The 26,331-nt window shown below is 41.9% G+C and overlaps 1 protein-coding gene and 1 long non-coding RNA gene across 2 annotated transcripts in view; one reads left to right on the forward strand and one right to left on the reverse strand.

Moving 5' to 3' along the window:
- Positions 1 to 860: 860 nt before the first annotated feature.
- Positions 861 to 17,034, forward strand: LOC311524894. The gene is made up of 3 exons (XR_014712635.1): positions 861 to 4,920; positions 9,780 to 9,866; positions 16,946 to 17,034. It is a non-coding gene; the product is annotated as an uncharacterized lncRNA (long non-coding RNA).
- Positions 4,953 to 26,331, reverse strand: part of JADE2 (jade family PHD finger 2) — a 148,560-nt gene continuing 127,181 nt past the window's right edge. The window contains exons 10-12 of the mRNA XM_084636516.1: positions 17,034 to 17,151; positions 11,433 to 11,561; positions 4,953 to 6,453 (exon numbers count right to left, since the gene is read on the reverse strand). Coding sequence (XP_084492642.1) covers positions 5,567 to 6,453; positions 11,433 to 11,561; positions 17,034 to 17,151 — 1,134 coding nt within the window. The 3' untranslated portion in view covers positions 4,953 to 5,566. The remainder of the gene's footprint in view (positions 6,454 to 11,432; positions 11,562 to 17,033; positions 17,152 to 26,331) is intronic.

The raw sequence follows: 26,331 nt of genomic DNA on the forward strand, positions 1-26,331 counted from the left end.
GTATTTTCCACTGCATGCATCCGATGAAGTAGGTTTTAGCCCACAAAAGCTTATGCCCAAATAAATTTGTTAGTTTCTAAGGTGCCACAAGTACTCCTCGTTTATTTTGCTGATACAGACTGACACGGCGACCACTCTGAAACACTGTTCCCTGGGTGTGACATTATCCTTGGTTGAAGAACCTTCTTCTCCTGTCAGTCAGAACTGTTTCCTCATTTTCCCCCCATCTCACTATTCTCTGTCTCTTCTCAAATCTCAGCTGACATCTCTTTTCCACTGCCTCTTAGATACTGTCTCCTGCTTTTGTTACTATAATATCCCAAAATGCTTTGCAGATGTTTGTATGCAAGACACTATAGTAAATATTTTATTGTTGCCAATGGAAAAAAAAATCACAAAAGGGGATAGATTGTCAGCACTCAGAATGTAAACCCCCAGAGGAAAAGCAGCGACCTTGAATACCCTGTTCATTCACAACGAATACAAAGAGATCCCACACTACCTTAAACCATTGATAGAAGCTTTTTTCAACTCCTCCCCCAGAGCAATCAATTACAGAGCTGACAAATAAGCCATTCCTGTTGAGCTCTGTAATGGTTAACTTATGTTGGGTGATGGAAATTTATTGCTCATTGAAAGTGATGGGCAGTTACATATTATACTATTGGGGAACTAATAGTTTACTAACCTTAACAGAAACAAATGAATGTCATAGATGTAGTACAAATCAAATCCTTCTCTTTACTAAGGTAGGGGGAAACTTGAAAGACATGAGTCCTTTGATACCAAGGTGAATTTGCTACACTGGAACCAGTTGACTACATAATACTCAAAACAAAAACGTACACATAAAACACTGCTTTATTGACTGCATTTGCCACACATTGAGGAATGCAAAGTTTTTTTTCATAAGCAATGGGCCATGGTCCCAATGTGTATTAAAGCATACACTAAATCTAAACATGATGAAAAGAATGGCAGACAGAGCTATTGCAAGGCAACACAAACGGCATGCATAATACAGTCTCACACGGAACGAGTTTGATACGTTATATTGCTTTAAGGATTAACTAACATGGAAAATGTACAAAAAGGAGAAATAGGTTTTTGCATTAATGAAAAATACATTTTTTCTCTACAAAGGAATTTCTAATACAAGAAAATAAATATTGCAACATAAGCCAAAAATAATTTAAAATTGCTCTTTTCAATATATTTCAATATTTCTCTTTTATATTAACAAATGGCACATCACGTTCTTTGAAACAAAGAAAACAGAAGGATTTCTCCTCCTGCGACATTCATATCGTTTCCTGTAACTGATGTGAAGCGGGTCTGTTTTGTGTGTGGAATGGAGCAAAGTACATGGGAATTTCCTTAAAGAACAACCAAAATTAACACACAGCCCTGGCAATAGACAGAGAAGTTCCTTAGGCCGATGTGGATAACACAAGGATGGGTTCATGAAAATACTAACAATACAAAAAGTGAGAGAAAGCTTCTGTTCTCTCTCTCTTGTGTTGAAATGGCTAATTCTCTATTGTGCTTTGAGGGAAAGTGTCATCCAAATATTAGACATTTAAAAATAAAAATAAATAAAGGTGCAAAATATCCCAAAGACAGCTAGTCCATAAGGGCAAAAATATATGGGGTGAAAAATGAATGTGTGAACTCAGAATTGTCTTCAGGAAACTCCACTGGGCACCAATGCTTTAACACTAATTTGGGTTGTTCTCTATGAATTAGAAATGAGCGGTGATCAGCGTCTACGTGCATCATCACATTAACCCACAAGCGTGGTGGTGCTTTTCAAAGGAAACAGGTCCCTTTTACAGTGCAAATGTCAACTCCTGCAGTTATATAGCATCTTAAAGACAACATTTGTTTAATAAAATAAACCATTATACTTTTCTCTAATCATTTCAAAATACATTTACAATACATCAAAAATATTTTCCTTGTACATTTTTCTTTCCTTAATTATTAACATTTCTGTTATGAAATAACTAGGTGGCAGGGGCATAGGAACAAAGGGCATGTGGAGTGTTTCTTAGGAACCCGGTGCCTAATGGCTGAATATAGTAGCTAAGTTTCCAGGGCTTTGGTGGGGCCACTGGAATGGCTGTGAAATGGCCTTGGTCCTGATTGGAGGTGGGGTTAGATCTGGCGTCCTGCCCACAGTGAATGCCTCTGTCCTACCTTTCCCCTGCTGGAAGCCACCACCTCTTCCCTGATATCCTCTTTCTTTGTTAGCCAGCCAGCCTGCTGTGAATTCTCATGCCCTTGGAAGCAGTAGCAGGCGGCCAATGGAGGTCTGGAGATTTCCTAGACTTCTTGAGCAAAACAGCCTCTGTAAGTCTATTTTAGTGTGGGCCCCATGACATTTATGGAGTAGAATACTGTACGGGTACCTGTACATGGACGTCAATGGTGCAGTATGGGTGCAGCTGGGAACATGCCTTAGTGCTCGAATTATCTCTAGGGCTCTTCTGTTAAACCAGGACACTCAAGGGATTATTATTACTGGTTCTAATAAATCAAAGAATTCACTCAAATGAATCCCACAGCAATTATAAAAATATCAATAGTTAACTCAAGCCAAAAGACCATGGATTCAGCATCTACGTACAGTACTGAGCGCTCTCATAGTGTGTGTTTAACAGATACATGTTCTGCCACTGCCTGGTAATACTCTTCTGGATTCTTCTCTCCCAGTAATTCTGATAAGTTCTTCTCTGTTAGTTTCCTCTCATTCTGTTGCTCTAATTTTACATACAAACAGGCCAAATTTGGCCCCTCTGTGTGCAATTTTATTCCCTGATCACAAATCACAATGCCTAAAGTCTTGTGGCTGTTTCGAACTGTTTTTTTGTTTTTGGTTTTTGGTTTTGAACTACTTCCTGATCACAGTAACAATGGAGTGTATCACAGTGCTGCATAGGAATCAACAGAAACATGGTGCCACTTGCGTTTGGTTGTTCTTTAAAGTCTATCCCCTTTTGCTCTCCTGTACTGAGCAAGCAAGGAATGCAGAAAATAATGAGTGAAGCTGTGTACGGTGAGATTTGTGTCTGTTTTTTTTACCATAGTTGAAGTGAAGCACACGGAAGCAAGATTCATTAAAAGGCAGCATATTGATTATTGTTATGACTCTTATACTAGGATACGGTAGCTAAAGCTAGCAAGCCTGATAAGATAAACTAAGTCCTACTTACTGTATTTAACATTATCTGAACATACTGAGCCTTAATTAATGAGCAGACTTTAGTTTCCAATCTCAGTGGATTATGCTAATTTATAACAACATTTTTAGGTGGTTCCTTTTTTTTCCCTTTTTCGGTAATAATTTGTATAAAATTTATCAAATGAGGAAAACACCCAGGTATGTTTGGTTTTAGAGTCGATTTTTTGGGATTAGCCAATCTTTTATTAATTTCACTGCAATCTGATAATAATTTGATAAGAATTGATAAGAAGGACTTTTGAAGGCCAGTAAAGATGATTTACTTTAAAACGGCAAGATAGTCAATTTTCGGAGTCTCCGAATTTAAAAGAAAGCTCAGAGTCAAATGAGTAAAAAGCATCAGAAATCAAAACAGCAGGATGCAGCCTCAGTGACAGAAGCAACCCTGTCAGCAAGCTTGGAAGCTAACATCTCAGTTTTGTGTCATGAATGTGTCTCTAGTCCTTTGTTGCTAAATAACTTCCAATTTTTCCAAATGACAAGTTTCCGGTTTCTGGCTGTGCTGCTTTATTGTCAAAATATTCTTTGGCATACACAAAATTATTTGACTGATTCATCTGGTGTTTTGTTTAAAGTGATGGGTTTTACCAGGTTCAGAAGTGTCCCAGGTTTTTTTTTTATTTTTAAAAAACAACAACAGATAAAAGTTTCAGTGAATTCCTTTTTTTTTTTTTTTTTGGTTCCCTGAGCTCACACTGGGGTCACTCCAATAAAACATGCAGTACGATTTAACTGTGACCTTTGAAGCCAAAACTGAAATAATGGTGCAATTAAGTGCAAACATGGAAATTTGCCTGACTCATAGATAACATGGGCTTTTAAACAACATTTAAGGCTTACATTTTATGCATTAAATTATTATAATATTTATAACGTCAGCTTTTGTGAATCACCCTCCTACGTCAAGTCAACAGCTTGTAACTAGGATTCAAAGAATAAAAAAAAAGGACGGGGAGGGATAAATGTATTGTTTTAGTTACAGTATTTAGTCGAACAACAAAATGATAAAGGCAAATCATTTAATTTCCTCTACATGACACTGCATTTAGACTGAGGGCCAATTGTCCACTGTTGTGCATGGTGAGTTTACATGTACAATAGAGCCCTGCGCAGGACGAGTTTAGAACCCTGCAGTGGGACTGGGATCCCACTGCATAATAGCGGAAACGAGTGGGAGTGGGTGTTGTGGGGCAGGACGGAACCAGGATTAAAAACAGTCCCACACAGGGCTTGAATGTACAGCTCCCTGCACAGCTGAATGTAATTTCAACCATTAAAGATGAAGTACTGGCATAAGCTCTTTTGCCAAACTGATTTGATATTTTACAACCCTCGTGTTTTTGAAGACATTTTTCCCCTCTCCATCCCGCTCCATTTTGGCCCAAATGTTTTGGTAAAGGCTAATCAATTAACCTGAGTAAATCACTTAAAATTTTCAAATAATCTTACAGGGTTCAAAGGACCTCCGAGATTTACATTACATCAATAAATACCCATAGCTACTCAGGAGGAATATTTGTAGATAGCGCTGCAGCTCTAACACAGATATGTGTCTCTTCTATCTACTGAAAGCCTTTGATGACTGTTTACAGTGCTGCCGACTATCTCTGACAGATGTAGTGGCAGGGCTAAATCTTGGTTCTTGGCCCCTGGACGGATTCTGATCAAACTGGAAGGTGAGAAAAAACATAAAGGATTTAATAAAATATAAACAGAATGTTGTTTTCCTCCGCCCATAAGTGCTTTCTTCAAATAAGCTTTTTGTGCTTTTAAAAAAAAATATTTTAGTATCGCTTATTTTACTTCCTTGTGCACACGCACACACACACGTACAGATAGTGACTTTTTCAGTAAATTGTGTGTGTGTGGAGGTGGCTCTCATAGTACCCCAATACCCTGACATACAGGGGCAATAATCCCAGGCAGAGCATGAAATCTGTCTGTCTTTAAATAATGCCCATAAAACTATCATCCCTGCAGAAACAATGGATACTGGCAAAATCAAACCTCTTTATTAAGGATCTAGGATGTCTTGCTCATTGCCTGCAAGCACAAGTCCCTTAATGCGCATGCTTGCATTTCTTTTAACTGGGATATGCAAGTGAACTAAGAAGGGACAACTACTGGTACAGTAATCTATATTGGTGATGGTTAAGCTGTATCTCAGGCATATAGAGAAGAGAAAGACAACAGTGCTGAATTTTAAACTATATATACATATTAAAAAACCCCTTTGTTATGATACCAGGCAAAAATTGAACATGGCAGTTGTAACTGGGTTTAGGCTTCATAGAACTGTCACAGTTGGTAAATCTGGTGGAGTTACGATGCCAAAATACTCATTCTGACAACATCCTCATTTCCTGAATCTAACTGGTTATGTTGCACTCTGCCACTACCGGATTCCATGTCGGAGTCGCTCATTTCTGCATCAGAAAAGTAGCCATCAGTCTCATTGTCAAAATGATGCAAGATGACCTTTGACCTTTCACTGACTGGAGGCCCGTTAACGATGTCAGGCTTCTGGATCTGTGACCTCCTAGTCTCTCTGCTCTCCTTTGGTAATTTGAACCTCACTACCGTTTTCGGACTACCTACTGAGTCAGGCACTTTAGTCAGAGAACTGGACTCACAATGAGTACAATTCACTGTCTCCTCCTCATTGTTTAAGGAGCTTCTCAGACACAATGAGGCATGAGAATCATTTGCTTTTGGAACAGGATGTGAAGATCCCTTCTTAGCTGTCTTTTTTATTTCACTGGCCCCTTTGCGGTCCATGTGAAATTTCGCCGTTCCTTTTTCTGATTTGCTAGGTCTTGCATCATGGGCGAAGGGCTTTGTGGTATCATCTGATAAATTATTCATGTTGTTAGTCCACTGATTGGAATCCTCCTCTTGGTGACTCTTGAAGATTGTGTTCAAGTCATTTCTTGACAGTTTTTTCTTAGTGTTCATTCTCATTTTGCTTTTAACTTTCTTTGTTGCATCGCTATGCTTGAATGGCGACTTCAAGGAATGATCCATCATAAAACTTAACAAGGTCTCTTCATCTTGTAAAAGCTCCTCTGAAAGGCCTGGAGTGTTGTCTTCATGGTGGCCATTGTTCAAGGACCACTCACTCATTGTCATGTTCTCAGTGGTAATCTGAACTGACTGGGCCAACCAGCTATTGAAGAAGGTCCCATCTATGGGAAAGGAAGTTGACAAACCTGTTAAAACAAAAAGGACAAGTCTTAGAAGTCAAAATCATTCAGTTTGTGCTTTGATTGTAAGAGGCACCAATGTAGTGTCAAAACTATAAACTGCAAGAAGGAACCTGAAACAATTCTTTGGTATTCGGCAAACATGGAGGGGCTCCTGTGTCTATTGTAATGCATCATACAGCATGTAATGTGTGCGTAAATGGCAAGCATACTTTACTTCAGGTAATAATAGTTAATTTGGGGGTATTCTTATACCTTACATGATAGTGACCTACACCGTCCACCACTTATAACATTGCCCCCAGATCGGACATCTATGAGGACTGAACCTGGGATGTCTGGATCAAAAAGAATGAGCTTTGACTGCATAAACTAAAGAACTAGGTCCAACAGCCAAATCATATTCCTCTATGTGTGGTCTAGCCACTAGAAGGGAGACAAAGACCTACACTGTGTTAGGGCAGATTACATGGTGTTCAAGACAAACTACACATAACTTTAACCAGCAAGGCTGATAAGACTGTGAAGGCTGGGTGATTGGGGAGAACAGGACTGAAGCACCCTGGTATCTGGCCACACAGGATTATTACAGCTATAGGGCTAACACAGGATTATTACAGCTATAGGGCTAACACATGCAGGAAATTCTGAAGAATGGGCAGGAGACGAAGGGCTGGATGAATCCATCTACGAGAACTCTACTTCTCCAGGCCTCTGCTTTGGGTTGATGAGAGCCCTAGGACAGCACACTTACATGGAGGCTGGGATAGAAACACCCTCCTGGCATAATCTTTATATGGGTAGTTAGGTAAGGAAGGTCTTTGGCTGGATTCTTGCCTTCCCCTTTGCTGGGAAAACACAAACAACATCACTGGTTCTACATACTATGTTTTAGCTGCTTAAACAGTTATTCTAATTTTCTTCCATTATGTGGGCACTGATAGCTGGTTAGGATCACACCAGTGTGAATGTAACATTATCAGAACCGGAATAAGTGAAAAATGATGATCATGCTTATGATTAATTATAATTCTAGAGGGTACCAAAGTATGTTTCACAGCACAGACATAAAGACATGGGCCTCGCCTCAAAGAGCATACCACCTATCCGAGATATATAATAGGATGAGTAGAATTTGCCACACAGCTCAGATCATCTGGCCTCTGTCACTAGCTAGCATCCAATGCTTCAGAAGTCAAATTCCATTCCCCCTGAGAAGTCTCATCATTTGTGGAAACGATGGACACAGTGGGAAAAAACACCTGCCTGACCCCTTCAGATGCTCCATGTGTACCCTGAAGCATGTGTAAGATATTCCTCACCATAGCTTGCAAAACTATAAAAAGTTTCAGAGTAGCAGCCGTGTTAGTCTGCATTCACAAAAAGAAAAGGAGTACTTGTGGCACTTTAGAGATTAACAAATTTATTTGAGCATAAGCTTTCATGAGCTACAGCTTATGCTTAAATAAATTTGTTAGTCTCTAAGGTGCCACAAGTACTCCTTTTAACTATAAAAGTTATTAATGGTCATAAAAATGAGACCTCTTTTCATATATTAGCTGACTCTCCCATCTGTGGCAGCAAATTTTGAAGGTTGATTATATATTGCACGAAGAAAGATTTCCTTTAAACGTTGTAGATGTTTTCAGTATTAATTTACTGGAGTGGCCTCTTTGTTCTCTTGATATGGTGCAGAGTTTAAAGAAGGGACCAACTGGTCATGCTGGCAAGCAACCCATTAAGCCATAAGGTAAGACTCAAGGTTTAATGTGCAGTATATGTCAACTGCTCTATATTAGATACAGTGTTAGCCTCCTCAAATAAAATCTGCCTTGGATCATTCATTTTGACTGCTTGTGACTCAGATGCTTTCGCAGAGGTACCTTCTGAGCTTGGACTAAGCAAATATTAGTACAGAAACTTTCCTCGAATTTAAAAAGGCTGACTGACTTTAACATGCAGTTGTACAGCCATTGCACACACATCAAAACAGGAACAGTGCTGACAGCATTTCATATTGGCTTTGAGGTTTCAAATGTTGGGCTGAACCCTGAAGTCCTCCCTTAGGTTAAACTCTCATTGAAGTCAGTGGTAATTTGGGCTAAGGACTGCGTAAGAACCTCAGGATTTGGTCTGCTGTTGTTATGAGTATTTACTCATGATATAGCCACATTTCTAAAGACAGGCAGTGATAAAAGTGTCTATATCATATGTGATGTCATTAAACAGAGAGCGGTTTTAATCCATTCCCAGCAGCTCTGAATTAACATGTAGACACTCCTATTCTTAAGCTGTTACTTTTCATGTTCATATTACTGTAACAGACTGGACCAATTTTATCTGATCCTAAGAATTTGGTAAATCCTTACAGAGAACGGGATTTGCACCTGGAGACAATTATTGGATTATGCTATTTAACTTCTTAGTGATAACAGCCTGTGCTGTAAAAGATCAGGTCTATGCAATATGTACCCACAGATCTTCAAAAGCATGCCTAGTAAAGTTCCATGCTACAGAGTTCTTTTGCCTTGAGTCATATCCTGCCATTGGTGCTGTAGATGGAGTTTCCCACTGGACACCTGGTAGACTGCATTGATTAGGTACAAAAAAGACTGGCAAAACTGGAGCAAGAACGATCTGTGGCTTGGAGGGACTGAATGATCAGGAATGTTTAAAGAAGCTAAATGTGTATGATTAAGTGATGACAGACGGGCGCAGGAATTAGAGCCCTCTACACATACTTGAAAGGAGTGAATACCGGAGAGGAATTATTTGGAGTAGCACAAAGAGGACTAACTAGAAGGAAAAGAGGGAAGAATTTGGTTGAAAAACTTCCTAGTACTGAGGTTTGCCTGAGTGTGGAATAGTCTCTCAAGAGAAGTGGCAGAGGTCACCACTACCTTTAAAGTGCTTTTAAAATGTATGGGAGGGGACACTTCTGCACTGGCAGGGGGAAAAAAAAAAGATAGCCTAATACCACAGGTGTGTCCCTGTTCTAATTGCTCTGACTGAAACCCACCAGGCTTCTACATTAAAAACTGATCTCATTCATGTGAGCAATTATAATGCTCACTGTATACTATGGTAACACCCTGTTAAACAGAGAGATCCGATGACTATATATTCCTGCAAAATGTCTCTAAAGAAAAGCTCCCTGTTGTAATGATTGTCTGGTTTCTGATATTTACATGGCAAAGATTTGCCAACTTGTTAATACTCTCTCAATAAATAGTAAAAAAAATAAATAAATAAAAACATTGGTCTTATTTATAAAATGGATGAGAAAAAGGACAGGTTTTTGATATGGAATATTTTTTTCTTTTTTTTAAAAGGAAACTACAGATGGGTTAGGGAGAGGTCACTGGGACTGTGTTGTGGAGGAAGCAATTCATGTCTGTAGTTGTGATTCTTGTGATGAGGTATGTATCATTCATTGTTTTAAAGATTTCAACCCTTTCTTATTTTGAATGCTGGAAAGACACGTGGCTCAGTATCTCCATTTCACAAGGAATAAGAAAACATTTCAGCCAAGTATCAGCACAGAATTAACTATTTGATTTAAGTCACTTGCTGTTGTAGGTGTAGGATATGCCTAAGGGGGAGGGGGGAATGAGCGTTGCAGACACTAACTAAAATTTACAGGGGGCTTTTCACATGTCAAGACATCATGGGAGCTGTCTCAAGGGAAGGACTGTTGGGTCATTCTAAGCTAGCAGAACAGGACAGCTGATCTAAATAGCAACAGAAAATGTCCTTCATTAAGTAAGATTCTTCCTCTAAGACTTCAGTTTCAGAGTTAACAAGTTGTAAGAAAAAACAAACAGGATTTTATATTAACAGAAAAAGGAAGAGAAAGCCATGTATAAGCCCCTACCCTGCCCCCAAACCCAATCTCCTCCTCTAGAAGTTCTTTTTCTTTTCAGGGCCAGGGAGTTATTTTTATAGTGTTCCCTGGCTTTCCTCTGAATTGCTGATTGGGCTGTCAGTTCCACTGCTAGGCCATTACACCTGTGGGAGAGCTGAACATAGAATTAACCCCTTGTTTGCTGGTGCTCAAGTCAAGCTTCTGCACCCGCCACAGTAATCTGACACAAGGGAGGTGGAATTAAAAATGTCACTTAATCAACATCAGAAAGTAGAAAAGAGATCAAATTCTACAAAAAATAATTTGTGGTTGCTAAGGGAATTGTTGTTTTCCTTAGGTCTTTTCCCCTGCTATGTCGCAGAGGGTTATATTTGATGGGGGGCTTGGTGGTGTGTTACATATCAACATAATGCACAGAATCACAGTAATGGGGGCAGAATTGGGCCCTTTATGCTTCCGCCATGGAAAAAGACAGGAAATAGTGCTGAGAAAGCAGTGTCACTTTGCATCTATCTCCTGGCTGGTCTGGGACTGCCAGCAGCAGCCTCTTGGACAAACTAATTCCTGTGCTGGAGGGTGCGTAGAGGAACAGAGCAGCATGCACTGAACTAAAACACATGGCCCATGCAGTTTACTCACAAGCAGCAGCAGGACGCATGTTGCAGACTATGCAGAGAATGAACACTACACTAGAGTGGAGAAGTCAGATTACATTGCCAGAAAGTAAAATCACTATTTCTCATTGCAATACTCTAATGCATTCTTCCAGCTGGCGTTCAGCCTGATAGCTGAATACTTCATAAGCTTTTGTGCCACTAGTTGACAGCCTACAGACAAAGGACCCCATCTACAGGGTCAGGTTGGGGGTTAGTGTACTGTGGTCCCTCCAGTACAGGGCAGAAGCAGTGTAAGGCAGCTCACATAGCCAATGCCCGTGATGTAACTCCACTATGGATAAGCAAGAGAGCCTAGTCTCTAGCACTATCTGTGGCATTAAGCTCTACATTTACTCCGCTCCTCTTCCCCCCAATAAGTGAAGCCTTTGGAATTCCTTTACCTCTAAGACTTTGGCCTCTGCACTCAGTATATTTCAGTGCTGTGTTCTCACAGTCAGACTTACCCAACTGTCCCAAGACCGAGTCGTTCCCTGGTTTCCTTTTTTCTTTCTTCTCAGGACTACTTTTTCTACCATCTCTTCCTTTTCTTTTGGGGTCACTTTTCTTTCCCTTTGTTCTCTTCCCAGTTTGTTCTGTTTTTTTCCAAATAAAAAGAAATGTGAGATAACGTAACCAGGGAACTTGATGATGAACACTTTGGAGCCTTCAGGAGCATTGAGATAAGGATAAAATTAAGAACTGGAAGAATCCTTGCTAATCACCCTCTGTGAAACAATAGCAGGCTCTAGTGCAAATCTGGGTCAAGAGTTGCACAGGAGATTCGTGTACTGTCATTTTGAGCAAGTGAACACTACAGAACTCTAGATTAAGGAAAGGTTTTCAGTCCCAGAGACTGTATAAAGAAGAAACTTGGACTTTGATCCAGCAAAGCACTTAAGCACAAACTAAACTTTAAACACAAGTGGTCCCACTGAAATCACTGGACTGCTCATTTACTTAAAATTAAGCACTTGCTTAAGTGCTTTGCAGGATCAAGGCCTTTGGGTACCAAGATTTCAGTCCTGAGAATGCAGTGCTTATAAACCAAACCTCTACATATGAACACCCCAAAAGACTCAGGCAGTTCCAAACTTTACAGCATGTTGTATAATGCAAATTTGCAATGTAAACTACAGGCAAATGTAAAGTGCTTATCAACCTACTCTTCCACTGCTGGTATAAGGTCGCAGAACAAGTTTGACAAAGATCTTATTGGCAGCATTTTTAAGCAGACCTGTCTTGATTTCATCTTTTGGATATAATAACTACCCTTGCTTACACTGTATAACAATGAAAAAACAAAACACCTAAACACTGCATAAAATACACCTAAATGACTTGGCTATTGAAAACTGCCTATTGAAAACCAGGAATATAAATCACAGCTATTTGGACTTTCAACTAAAAATCAATATATACTAAATGGTTTTGCATATATACTGGATGTATTCCTCTTGGGGGAACAGAATTAAGTTGTACCCTCTGAAAAGAACAATTTGTATTACTAGGTGAAATACTCAAAGCTTTTTACACATTAAGGGCCCAAATCTTCACCACCAGAAGCTCATGCTAAATCTCCTACTACCTTCAGTGGGGAAAGAACAGGGCCCTAAAAGCAAAAGTAGGAGCCTGGATGGCTAAAGGAATTGGAAATGTGATTTCTAGCTTTTCGTAATCTGATCATTAGCTTGAAGCTGACCCAAGTTGGCACTGACCAAAAGTTATTATCATGTGATGGCTGTAAAATGACAACTGAGCAATAATTCTAAGAGGTCTATGCAGTAACCGGTGGAAGGTATCAGCTTCATATAAACCACCACCAGTTTTGTTAGCAGCCTTAGCAGAGAGGCCATGGGCTGAGTGGGCCACAGAGGCTGAAGTCTCCTCTCTCCCTAGAGGTAGTCCCTCTAGGTTGAAATGTAGTGGTGGAATTTGCATTACAGCTGCCTGAGAATATTCTGTGGGTCTGGATTAAGAGAGGATTTACATTTCCAGGATTGCCAATCCAGGATCTTTCATGAGCAATGGACTCACTGAAAGAAAGAAAGAAAATAAAAATTGATATATGCTACATTCCTGCCAAGTAACTCCAGAAGACTGGGGAAGTTCCAAACAGACACATTTTTCACTTGACTTACAAATAAAAATATGACTTTGTTTAGACATCACAATGGTTCTAAACAGAGATATGAATGTTACCTTTTCAAAAGGAGCCTGTCAAAATAACAGCCACATTTCACAGGCCAAGAGCCGACTTTACATTTCGTGCAGGACATATATGTGAAACAGAAAAGGGGTAGTTTTGCATGGGCAATTCCCAACAGCTTTAATAAGAACCTTCTGCCTAAATGATCATTCATCAAATGGGAAAATAAACCTCCAAGTTATGTGTTTTAGGAGGAGACCCTTCCAAAAATACAATGTGCCAAATGCGCCTATGGGGTAACTCCACCAGGTTGTGTTGATTAACTGCCATGCACCATAATAATTAGCAACTGCACTCAATCAGCAAGAGTGATACAGATTTCTTGCTTTCCCCCCAAAAGTTATTGATATGTCGGCCAATGAAATCAAGTGTCAGAGGGGAGGAAATACTGGCGAGGAAATATTCGGAGACAAATTTTCTCCTCTACTTGCAAATCATTTAGTGCTGTAAAATTGAAGAAATTTTCCAGTGGAGGATGCTCAGGGGCTGAGCATCCTCCATTGCCATTGAGGTCAGCAGCAGCTCAGCAATTTAAGGAGGCCAACAGCATTTTATAGGATTGGACCCTAAAACGGTGCCTCTCTTGTACCATAATGAAATGGAGAGTAGTTACTGCCACATGAAGCAACTCTACTGATTTGACTCATAACACCACAAAAGGCTGTCCTATTGTCAGAAACAAAGCTGAGACCGGGAGGTCTTAGGGAAGCAAACAGATGTCCCAGCTACCGTGTGCTAACTTGTGTTGTAGGAGCCAATGCCGTAGAAGAATATTTAAATAATCGAACGGTCTCAGAAACTGACAACTTTGCACACCAGTCCTCTCTGTACTACAAGCCACCCTATCTACATGGGGAAACACTTGACCTCTCTTGAGGGAAGCTATTATCACTGATTTATTCAACTCACTTATTAGAGCTTCATTTTGGTACTATCCTTCACTCCTTAGCTGAACAAAGCTGTGGAGATCTGCATCTCATGATGGCTTACTGTTCAGATTGGGCTTAACTTCCCCCATGGAAATAAAATCATGATAAAGTGTCCATTTGAAAGTCATTCCCATTTATTTTAAGCAAACAACAAATACTGCTCAGATACAAGCTTGAACACTTACAATTTTACAGCAGTAAAATTCCTCATTCCTTCAAGTCATTCAAAGCAGTTCTTATTTCTGGACTTCAAATGCTGTACCATGGAAATCTTGTTACTTTCAAAGTAGGTAAAGGTTCAAAGCAACCCCTCTGGTCAGAATACCCTGAGCTTTGTAGATGCGGACATAATTTTAGAGGGATGCTTACGACCCACAACTCAAAATAAAGTCAAGAAGCTGGATTAAATCTCAGGAAAAACTTCCTAACTGTAAGAACAGTAGGACAATGGAACAGACTACCTAGGGAGGTCAGGGAAGCTCCTTTGCTGGAGGTTTTCAAAAGGAGGCTGGAGAGCCATCTCTCTTGGATGTTTAGACATGACAAATCCTGCATCTTGGCAGGGGATTAGACTAGATCAGTGGTTCTCCGACTACTGTACCCCTTTCAGGAGTCTGATTTGTCTTGAGTACCCCCACGTTTCACCTCACTTAAAAACTACTTGCTTACAAAATCAGACGTAAAAATACAAAAGTGTCACAGCATACTATTACTGAAAAATTGTTTATGTTTTCATTTTTATTATATAATTATAAAATAAATTGGAATATAAATAGTGTACTTATATTTCAGTGTATTGGACTGTATATAGAGCAGTAGAAACAAGTCACTGTCTCTATGAAATTTTAATTTGTACTGACTTTGCTAGTGGTTTTATGTAGCCTGTTGTGAAACCAGGCAAATATCTAGATGAGTTGATGTACCCGCTGGAAGACCTCTGGGTACCTTGAGGGATACATGTACCCCTGGTTGAGAACCATGGGACTGGATGAGCCTTGTGGTCCCTTCTAACCCTATGATTCCCCTCCTCCTATTCACAATGTCAACAGCTTCACTGATTGCCATGTGACCACTTGTGGAGTACGGTATCTTTCAATAAAGGTCATCAGAGTCTGTCCCAGTGGGATCAGCAAGTGCTCAACACTCAGAACCTCTACTAATCAGGCCCTCTATATAAAATAGGTCCCAATCAAAGACTCAGGGCACAACTTCTCCACAACTTTGGGATAGTTTTGATCTGGATCCGGAAGGTAGGTCCTATTCTGAGAAGTGCTGAACACCTGAAATTTCCACTGAAGATAATCAGTGTCATGGCTGGTCAGCCTCACCCAGTATCAGACTTTTTGTGGCTTGGGGCCATCTCTAACTAGGCCATACTGTACATGATTACTGTACCTTCCTCTCTGCACTACAGAGCAGCCCGGCTCAGGCTACCAAGAAAAATTTACATGGAATCAAAGTCACAAACTTTTCAACACAACTTTTCTCAGACTCAAAACTTGACGCAAAACTTGAATCAAAGGAAACTTTGGTAAGGGAAAGTGCAGTCCAGGCAGTTCCTAAGAAACCCCAAACTCGTGATGGGTTCAGAAGCAACTCCAAAGCCACAAACACAACAACTGGCGGAGGAGTCTGCCAAAGAGCCAGATGCTGTTTCTGGAAAAACTGTCATGCAGCCTTGGTTTTTGAGTCTTGTACTGCCATTGAAAAAAGGAAGAGGAATTTATGAGATGTGGGCTCAACCACTGCATGTTTAAAAAAAAAATCAAAGAAAAAAAGAAAAATTAATTCTATATTTGCTATTTAATAAAATGCTGCCAAGTGCTTCCTGCACTGTATGCATGATGTTCTCTGCTAATAGATACACACAGCCGAGCGAATTACAGACAATCAGTGCTAAAATGAGATGGCATCTAAGAGCAAAAGACATTCCATCAGCAGCTTAACCTTTGATTCTTAACGGAGCCAGAGGCAACTGTAAAGAAGCCAATGCAACTGCTACTAAAACACGCCAAGGAGCCAGATGCCACAACTAAAAACACCAACCTCTCTAGCCTTGCACCCAGGATTTGTAATCACCATCCAAACAGAACAATGTGCTCCAGCCACAGCATCTCACTGCAGGCCAGACTATTGTCTTAATTTAACTATCCAGCAAAATGATTAGCGTTTACTACCCAGAGGGGTGATACGGATCTACTTTGTATAGGGTCAGTGAAAACCACCGTCTCAGGCTTTCAGCAGAGTCAGGGTAGGAAATGTACTCTTCCCTTGTCTTAATAAAACAGTCATGATCAGATCAAGCTAGCGTGCTAAAAACAGGAGCATAGCGGTGGCAGTGAGAGCGCGAGGAGGGGCTAGCTGCCCTGAGCACATACCTATGGTCTCGGATGGATCAGACTCGGGGTGGCTAGACCCCTCACACTGCCACGGCTCCACTCTGTTCTCAGCGCATAGCTCCATCAGAGCTAGCCTGGGTGTGTCTTCTTGAGCTGGAATGTACCCCACCAACTCTAGTGCAGACATACCTGGAGACTCTGAGAAAATAAGGTCCCAATTCTACCCTCACTTAAAGGGTGAAACTCCTACTGACTTTTGTGAGAAGTTTTATAAATGACTTGTCCACAGTGGCACAATGAGTCTGTGGTGGAAGAGAGGCTTGAACCCAGGTCCTGACCCCCAGTCCTATGCCCTATCACAAGCCTACACTGGACAGGGCATAAGCTCCCAAGTGTCTATAATTTGCTATATTTTCCACAAGATAGCTCAACCACATGTTTGTCAACATAAAAAAATGAAAGAAAGACCTAATGTGGTGATGCTTTTGCTTCCACCTGTGCAGGTTTGAATATGAGTGTCTCGTATTATATGATGGAACTGGAAGCGTCTGTAATAACAAGTACTCCCAAGCCACCAGCAGAAGTATCTACCTGGATAAAGATCCTTCTTGATCAGTTGCATCTGGAGATGGAAGATCTGCTCCTGAAGTTTGCAAATGGAGTGTTTCATTTTCTCCCGCCTCGTCACCATGTAGCAGAGATTTCTAACCTGCAGAAACACAAGAAAGAGTTTCCACTTTCTGAGTGGACTCTGAGAAAAGCCCCAGCTGCTTGGCAGTGCTACTGAAGAGTCAGCTAACCGAAGGTAGCTCTCTAGATGCTGTCTCTTCTCTGTCGCTCAGAGAAATCCCAAGTATTATTATTATTATGTTTTACTGTAGTGCCTAGGAATCCTTAACTATGCCCCACGACCCCAACCATGTTAAGTGCTGTACAAAGACACTCTTCTTTTTATCCTCGTTTGTCTGTTCACCTTATGCGCGGATGGGCAATGCTGTGATTCGGGTATGCCCAAGTGGTTTTGAGTAGGCCAGGCCTGCAGGATAGGAGCCATCAACAGGCTCCTATCCTGGGGTCAACAAACATGTGGACAAGGGGGATCCAGTGGACATAGTGTACTTAGATTTCCAGAAAGCCTTTGACAAGGTCCCTCATCAAAGGCTCTTACGTAAATTAAGTTGTCATGGGATAAGAGGGAAGATCCTTTCATGGATTGAGAACGGGTTAAAAGACAGGGAAAAAAGGATAGGAATAAATGGTAAATTTTCAGAATGGAGAGGGCTAACTAGTGGTGTTCCCAAGAGTCAGTCCTAGGACCAATCCTGTTCAACTTATTCATAAATGATCTGGAGAAAGGGGTAAACAGTGAGGTGGCTAAGTTTTCAGATGATACTAAACTGCTCAAGATAGTTAAGACCAAAGCGGTCTGTGAAGAACTTCAAAAAGATCTCACAAAACTAAGTGATTGGGCAACAAAATGGCAAATGAAATGTAATGTGCACATTGGAAAAAATAACCCCAATTATACATACAATATGATGGGGGCTAATTTAGCTACAACTAATCAGGAGAAAGATCTTGGTGTCATCGAGGATAGTTCTCTAAAGACGTCCACGCAGTGTGCGGCGGCAGTCAAAAAAGCAAACGGGATGTTAGAAATCATTAAAAAAGGGATAGAGAATAAGACGGAGAATATCTTATTGCCCTTGTATAAATCCATGGTACGCCCACATCTTGAATACTGCATACAGATGTGGTCCCCTCATCTCAAAAAAGATATACTGACATTAGAAAAGGTTCAGAAAAGGGCAACTAAAATGATACGGGGTTTGGAACGTGTCCCATATGAGGAGAGATTAAAGAGGCTAGAACTTTTCAGCTTGGAAAAGAGGAGATTAAAGGGGGATTGATAGAGGTACATAAAATCATGAGTGGTGTGGAGAAAGTGAATAAGGAAAAGTTATTTACTTGTGCCCATAATATAAGAACTAGGGGCCACCACATGAAATTAATGGGTAGCAGGTCTAAAACAAATAAAAGGAAGTTCTTCTTCACTCAGCGCACAGTCAACCTGTGGAACTCCTTGCCTGAGGAGGTTGTGAAGGCTAGGACTATAACAGGGTTTAAAAGAGAACTGGATAAATTCATGGAAGTTAAGTCCATTAATGGCTATTAGCCAGGATGGGTAAGGAATGGTGTCCCTAGCCTCTGTTTGTCAGAGGGTGGAGATGAATGGAAGGAGAGAGATCACTGATCATTACCTGTTAGGTTCACTCCCTCTGGGGCACCTGGCATTGGCCACTGTTGGCACACAGGATACTGGGCTGGATGAACCTTTGGTCTGACGCAGTATGGCCGTTCTTATGTTCTCCTGGTCTAGCAAAAAAGACATTCAGAGAACAGGGACAGAGGCAAATGGCTTCAGTTCTGGCTCTGGGAGCCCAAGCCTTGCAGGAGGGAGAGGGCCAAGCGCACTGTACAAGTGGCAATAGCGGGAGTCACTATATGTGCAGAGGCCAAAAGGCACAATGCATCCAGGGACAAAGGGCAGCCTGCTCACGAGTGGCAGATCCTACACCCACAGGACACACGTAGCACGTGCTCTCCCAGTACAGCCCTCCAGACGCTAGCCAGTGTGCAAGAGGGAAAGAGGCCATGGCTATCTCCACAACCAATCCCTATTTGTCCCCTCTGAGGTCTGGAACACTTCTGGCAGCATAATCTGCTCTCCTTGTGAACAGGCAGCCATATCACAGCTGCCCCCTGCATGGAGAACATTAGGGGGAAGGGACTTTCCTGGGCTTTCTTCCTCCCACCCATGCTCTGGGGCACTGGACTGTCAGCTCCTATTAGGCTGTGCCTCCAGCATCCATGGAGAGGTTGCTCTGCAGGCCATCTCTGATGGGAACCCTGGAAGTTCAGAGGGCATGGCCCACATATGGACCCAGTAATGGCTCCTATGCACAGATCCCCACACCGATAGTTGCTGACGGCCAGGATACAGACGCACATCACTGCTCCTTTTGTACCGAAGCTGTGGGGTAGTTATGCCACTATCCCCCATTGGATTCCTCCCTCCACTCCTGGGTAAGTTAAGACCCCAAACAGAAGGGTGCGCACAGTGAACAGACATGCTGGTCACTGAATTCTTGCCAGACCTTTTGCTTTAATCTACAACACATTTACAGATGCTATTTTATCCACATTCTGTGCACAATTTTTCAGGCTTTCGTTTATTTGGGGTTTTATTTGCCACCTTCTGCTGAACATAAAATATCAGGAAGTTTGATCTTTATCTTTACCATGAAGTCAAAGTTCAGTAACCTGAATTCAGGAGAAAGGTCTGGACTTCAGCTTTACAGCTTCCCAGTGCTTTAGTCCAGAGTGTCCAAGAGATGTAGGAACCAGGTAGTTACACTTGACCATCTGTACCCAAATCCTGTACCCAAATCCAGCGATGCTGTTGATCTGAATTAAAGGATTCAGTAACTAACATCCATGGGGGTGGGAGCAGGGCGAGGCGGAGCGGGGTAAACTGCTTTTCCAATTTACTCAGTTTTAGTTTCAGGAATTAGCTTTAAAACCACTGTGGTCGACAGATTTGCTTAATTTAACACGATGGCAATTCTAACAGATATAATGAAAGAGCTGATGTCTGTAAAGTGCTCTGTGATCCGTGGATGAAAAAATGCAACAGAAGTGCAAAAGATTTTATTATATGCAGATATATAACGGCCACAGTAAAGGCTTGGCAGGCAAAAAGTGAAGAGCGTATCCAACTATCAGGCCAGGTTCCCAGCTAGTGCAAACCAGTGTAGCTCCATTGACTGCTATCCCTATTTACACCAGCTGAGGATCGGGACCACACGTTCTATAAAAATGGTACAAATCCAAAGTACCAAATAACTGGTTTATTTTCCCCTGGGTTCAATCCTGCAGTTCTGATTCATATGTTCTATTGAGTGTGACCATACGTCCTGTTTTGCCTGGGACAGTCCCTTTTTAAGCCCTGTCCTGGCCATCCCAACTTTTTGACAAAAGTGGGCATTTGTCCCGTTTGTCCTTGCCAACTTGATCAAAAAGTGGGGTGTAGAGGACCGGAGGGGGGGGGGTAAGGCCAGCCCTGGGCAGAGCGGGAAACAGGGCTCAGGCTGGGGGCAGGCAGGGCTCGACCGAGCAGTGCTGCCAGCCCCATGCAGGCTGAGGGGTTGCCTTGGGTGAGCACCTCGGGCCAGCCCTGTGTAGGGGAGGAGCAAGTGACCAAAGAGATTGAAGTGTTCTCCAGTCACTCAATTACAGACCTAGAAGTTGCAATTCTTCAAAAAAAAAAAACTTCAAAAACAGACTCTAACGAGAGACTGCTGAATTGGAATTAATTTGCAAACTCGATACAATTAACTTAGGCTTGAATAAAGACTGGGAGTGGATGGGTCATTACACAAAGTAAAACTATTTCCCCATGTTTATTCCCGCCCTCACCCCCCACTGTTCCTCAGACGTTCTTGTCAACTGCTGGAAATGGCCCACCTTGATTATCACTACAAAAGATCCCCCCCCACCCCGCTCTCCTGCTGGTAATAGCTCACCTTAAGTGATCACTCTCATTACAGTATGTATGGTAACACCCATTGTTTCATGTTCTCTATGTATATCAATCTCCCCACTGTATTTTCCACTGAATACATCTGATGAAGTGAGCTGTAGTTCACGAAAGCTTATGCTCAAATAAATTTGTTAGTCTCTAAGGTGCCACAAGTACTCGTTTTCTTTTTTCCTGAGAACACTGTAGGCAGCCTTCAGCTCATGGCTGCTGTGACCCTACAGGGACATGTGACCAAGTCACCTAGTACTGGACTCCATCTTGGAATACCAGTGTTTTTCCACTGACCGGGTGTGGGAACCAAGCTTGGAGAAAAAGGGTTCTCACCATACGCAAAAGCTATTTAATGCAGGGGATTGACATCATCGTGGTTCTTCACTGACTCCTCGCCCAAAGACTCTTGGAAACAACTGAGGAACAAGAACTGAACTGGGAGGAATTGCTGGACCCAGTTTGAAGGGAAATTTTAGCCTATGAAAGGAACACCTGGGGTTTTTAAGCTGCAAGCAAATGTAGCTTTCCCCTTAAGACCCTGCAGCCTGCTTCAATCAACATTTAAGGTGAGAATTTGCTACTCATATCCAATCTCTTTAGTATATTAAGCTTAGATTGCATTTTTGTTTATTTGCTAGGTAATCTGCTTTGATCTGTTTGCTATCCCTTATGATCACTTAAAATCTATCTTTTACAGTTAATAATTTTTTTTTGCTTTTTCACAAACCAGTGTGTGGGAGTCATAACTTGGGGCAAAAAGCTGTTGTATAGTCTCTCTTCACACTGAGGGAGGGGGAGAATTTCATGAGCTTATGCTGTACAGATCTCTGTGCAGCACAAAATGGTATAATTTTGGGTTTACCCTCTGGGATGGGGGTGCACTTGAGTAGATGGGCAGTTCCTTAGCTGAAGCCTTCCCATGCGGAGCTGATCTCAGCATTTGTGTGTAGCTGCAGCTGGGTGTGCCCCTACCTGTATGTGTGCTGGAGGGCGCTTGAGGTCCTGTCACAGCAGTACAGTGTAAAGGGAGCCCAGGTTGGTGGGTCAGGGGGCTCAATGGCACCCCAGTTCCAGGTGACATCCCAGGGGGAACCTGTCACAAGAGTTATGCCAAAATACTCTAGAATCTTGCCCATTGCACCATCCTATACGTTGTTTATTCATAGAAGTCAAATATTTGCCTTTAGTTGCTGGTGTATTTTGTCCAACATGGAGAACTTTGTTCAAAACAAGAGAAACTTCTGGTGTGCAAATGACAAAGCTTCAGATATAAGCCTAGTTATCAAGAGGTCGAAATTGTCCCAATTCTTCTAGGACTGTCACTCTCCTGAAGTCCCAATACTTGTAACCTCCCCACCCCTCTCCAGAGAAAAGCTAAGTACTGTACACTTCAAGAATTTCAACGGGAAAGTAAAAACCTGCGCAGATGTGCTCTCCCGTCAGAACTGCATGATAGCTTATGCACAAGCCAAGCCAGCCACAGACTGAGGGGAGAGGGAGGAAAAAACAGCCCAAGTGCCAAGTTACTTCCTTACAGTCATAGCACTGGTGCATGTCCAGGACTCTAGCAGCTCAGTACTGACACCTGAGTTCAGGATCAGTCCTCAAGCTGAAGAACTGCAGCCCTCCTCTGTTTGCCCTTCCAGTCCACTGCAGTGTAAAAAATAACTGCTCTCCTCCAACAAGACTTTGTTTATGGTTCAAGCCTTTTGCCATGCACTGTCAGTGACACTGAATAAGGTAAACAGAGATGCATCTCTGCTTCCGTCCTGAGCCCACATGATTTCTTGGTTCTTCCAGTCACTGATGAGCCAAGCTCTATTCTCATTAATATTCTGTCTCAGTCCACTCAAGACCTATCCATTTACATCGGATGAGCTCAATGGATGTGCATGTGGGGAACTCAAAGTTGAATTTGCTCTGACATCTTTACCAGTGCCAGGTTCAATCTTGCTCTCTGCTGTTGGGTATAATGAGAGACACAAAAAGCTGGCCACACCTAAAACACAGCCCCACAGCTCAGGTCCCCACAAGGGATGGGTCTGTGAGTCAGGTGGCATGCCCACCCCCATACAAGCTGCCATCAGCCGCAAACCACTAGCTAGCAAACAATGGGTGCATGTATTGCTCCTGCTCAGCAAAGGACACCTCTCAGCCAGCCCTGACTGGCAGTATCCCTGGAGCAAAAAATGCAGTAGGCATCCTCTCTGTTTTCCATTGCTCCACTGATGAGGGCAGGATTTGGTCCCTAATGTGTAAGCTGTTCATCTGCACTTCTGTGCCGCTGGTTAAATGTCAGATGCACATGCAGAGGTTACTGATCAAAATCCCCTCGGCAGCCTGGAAAGATGGTGCAGTTGCCAAGTGATACCAGCTAACATTTGCCTTGTGCTGAATGTAATCACTGCAGTTTTTGTCAGCCTGAAGTATCTGTGGTTGGAGTGACAGTCTGACGCTGTTTCCATGGCTGTGTCTTGGGGGGAGGGTCAATATTTTTTAGAGGAAATGTATTGTCTCTGCTGTAAAACAGAAAATGCTAATGGCATCTAATCCGACTTGACACTGAGTGTTTACTGAGCCTCCTGACTTTCCAAAAGCCACAGCTAGATGGGGGCTCAAGAGGAAGGCAATAAACTAGGAGGCAAATATTAGTTCCCAGGAACTGACAGCGAAGTGAATTGGCCATAAGGAAATTTTCAATAACTTGTATTGACACATCAATAAATACTTTCTTTCTCCCAATCTGCTCTATCCAAATCACTTACCAGACCTTTTGTATGATTCACAGACTACTTAGACTGCAAGTGTTCAGGAGCCTTTGTGTCTCTAACAGTGACACATCAAACCTGATCTTTTCCCCCCAACCTTCCCTAATGTGGCTACCAAAATTATAAACAGCAGTCTTGTGTGTCGCAGGCTTTTTCTGAAAGCTTCACAATGGGGAGACATCATGTATTTCATTTACATTTGCCCCATGCTCTGCATTTGCTTGCGCTTCACCAATGAATTAATGTCCATGAATTTTCACACTGACAGTGAGCTTCCAGGATCTGAATTGTAAATAACAGCCTAGACAAACAAAACAACTGCTTGTAAGTGAGGTAATTAAAGATGTAGAGCTCCTGTGCTCAAACAATTATTATGCTTTTCAAAGGCTCTGAATGCAGGAGGACAATCATGGCCATTTGCTAATGGCATGATTTTTTTTCAATATTAAAAATAAATTGTTAAATATGGATAGAGGGAGATAACAGAACCACAGAAATGGAGAAGACCTATTAAATTATCTAGTCCATCCACTTGCAAGTCCATGATTGCTACCCGCAGTTCATTTTCTAACAGTTTGTCCCAGTCAGTGAGGCATCCATTATTTCTCTTGGGAAAACTATTCCGCAGTGTAATTGATCTCACTGCCAGGAAATTTTCCCAATATTCAGCCTATTTCCTTTCTAAATTTGATTCTGTTATTTCTAGTGATATCCCCTTGCAGCCCCCAAAATAATTATTCCCTCCCTTGGCACGTTTGTGTCCTTCCCAGATTGTAGGTGGTCTTCCAGTCCTCTTTTTTTCACTGCTTAGCCATGCTATTCATATTTAGCTCTTTAATCAGCCGTTTCATCAATTCTGTGGCTCTTATTTGAACTCCCTCCAATATGACTGCATCTTTCTGGTATTGAGATGAGATGGGCTTTACTGCCAGGCCCTTGCTTTGTAAGCTACAAACTCACACAGGATTATCTAAACATCTAGGGCCCTTGGTGTTACCTCAGGACAACTGGGAAGCACTTACTCTATAGGAGGGAAAGCTGCTCTTTTTTTTTTTATAATTTAAAGAAGTGATTTATACATTGTATATTTTAATATGTGCCCTTCTTTTTGTTCTGGATTGAAGCAAACATCAAACTGAAATTTCTTTATGAGGGAAACAACTGCCTTCAGCAACCTGTGTATCAAAATGTTTGGCAGTATCTTTCCTCTATGATTTTGTAGTTTTGAAAGAAAACATTATTTGCCTCTGCTTAGAGATTGCTATTTACACTACTAAACAACACCCCTCCTGCCTCCCTGGCCAAACTCTGATGCCGACCTGACCCCCTTGGAAGTGTAGAGCTTTTTGTTGAAGCTGATTTAAACAGACCAATACTTGGAGTAGATTAAAAAAAAAATCCTGTTAGAATTCCGGGAACAGAGACGTGGGCATTCCAGTAGAGGAAATTTGCTGAAAAGGAAACTTAAAAGTGCTAGAATCACAGCTGTTAAGTGATGACAAATATTTATTAGGTCATGTAGTCTACATCCCAAGGTTCTCTAGCCCACTCTCCCTAGTCTTGTCCATCTCTCTATTCTTCTGTATGGATTTCCAGTACAAAAAGGCCATGGTCTAACAACCTCACCGGTAAGAACATCTCTACCTGATGTCATCTGAGATCAAGCATGCCTGTGCACACCTTTGCTCATCACGGCACCAGCCTCATGGCACATACACAGTCTGTAGCACATTGCCCAACGCTCGAGCCACTTGGCATAGCTATCTTGGATGCCTAATAGCTTTTTAAATCTTACTTCTCTGAAGCAGCAGTGGGTGTTGGGCACCAGCTAAGACTGAACCCAACCAGGTGATACCAGTTTGGGGCAGATCAGTGCAATAATTTGAGCCCCAGGTGTGTGCAAAAAACATTACAAGAAGTAGAAAATGTTATTCTCAGGTCCTTTCTTTAGGACCTCAGTATCTCAGAAACCCCAGGGCCAAATGACTCCAAATTTGCACCACTAAACCTACCCCAGATCCTGAAGATGCACAACAGTTTTCAAGACCGTCTGCACATGTATGTGGAGTTTAGAGCATGCAGACAAACTAGCTGTTAAACAGAAATCTCCTCTCAAACTCAACTACATTAGTGCTACTGCCCTGCTATGGTATTCAGGACTCTGACTGGCACCTAAAGATGCCCTGCCTCATGTCAGTCTGAGCCTCGGCAGCAGGGTTTTGTACCAGCCACATCCCGTTGATGGTGTGTACAGGGAGCCCAGCACAAAGTGTGTATCACTGATCTAAACATCGTGGCAGTTCAGGCATGAACAATGAGGGAGGAACAGAGAGTGTAGGTGAAGATGTATTTTGGCAATATTCGTAAGGAGACAGAAGAATTGATATTTCCGTAGAAAAGACACATGATTCAAACGACAGCTCAGCATCCACTAGAGCTTCCAACTGGAGAACGGTCTGTAAGTGAGTCACATAAAGGCAGAGAGAAAGACCAGAGTGATCAAAGCTGGCGTCTAAATTCCACATGC

This window comes from Lepidochelys olivacea (genome assembly GCF_965140295.1).
Source record: "Lepidochelys olivacea isolate rLepOli2 genome assembly, chromosome: 8".
Taxonomy (NCBI): Eukaryota; Metazoa; Chordata; order Testudines; family Cheloniidae; genus Lepidochelys; species Lepidochelys olivacea.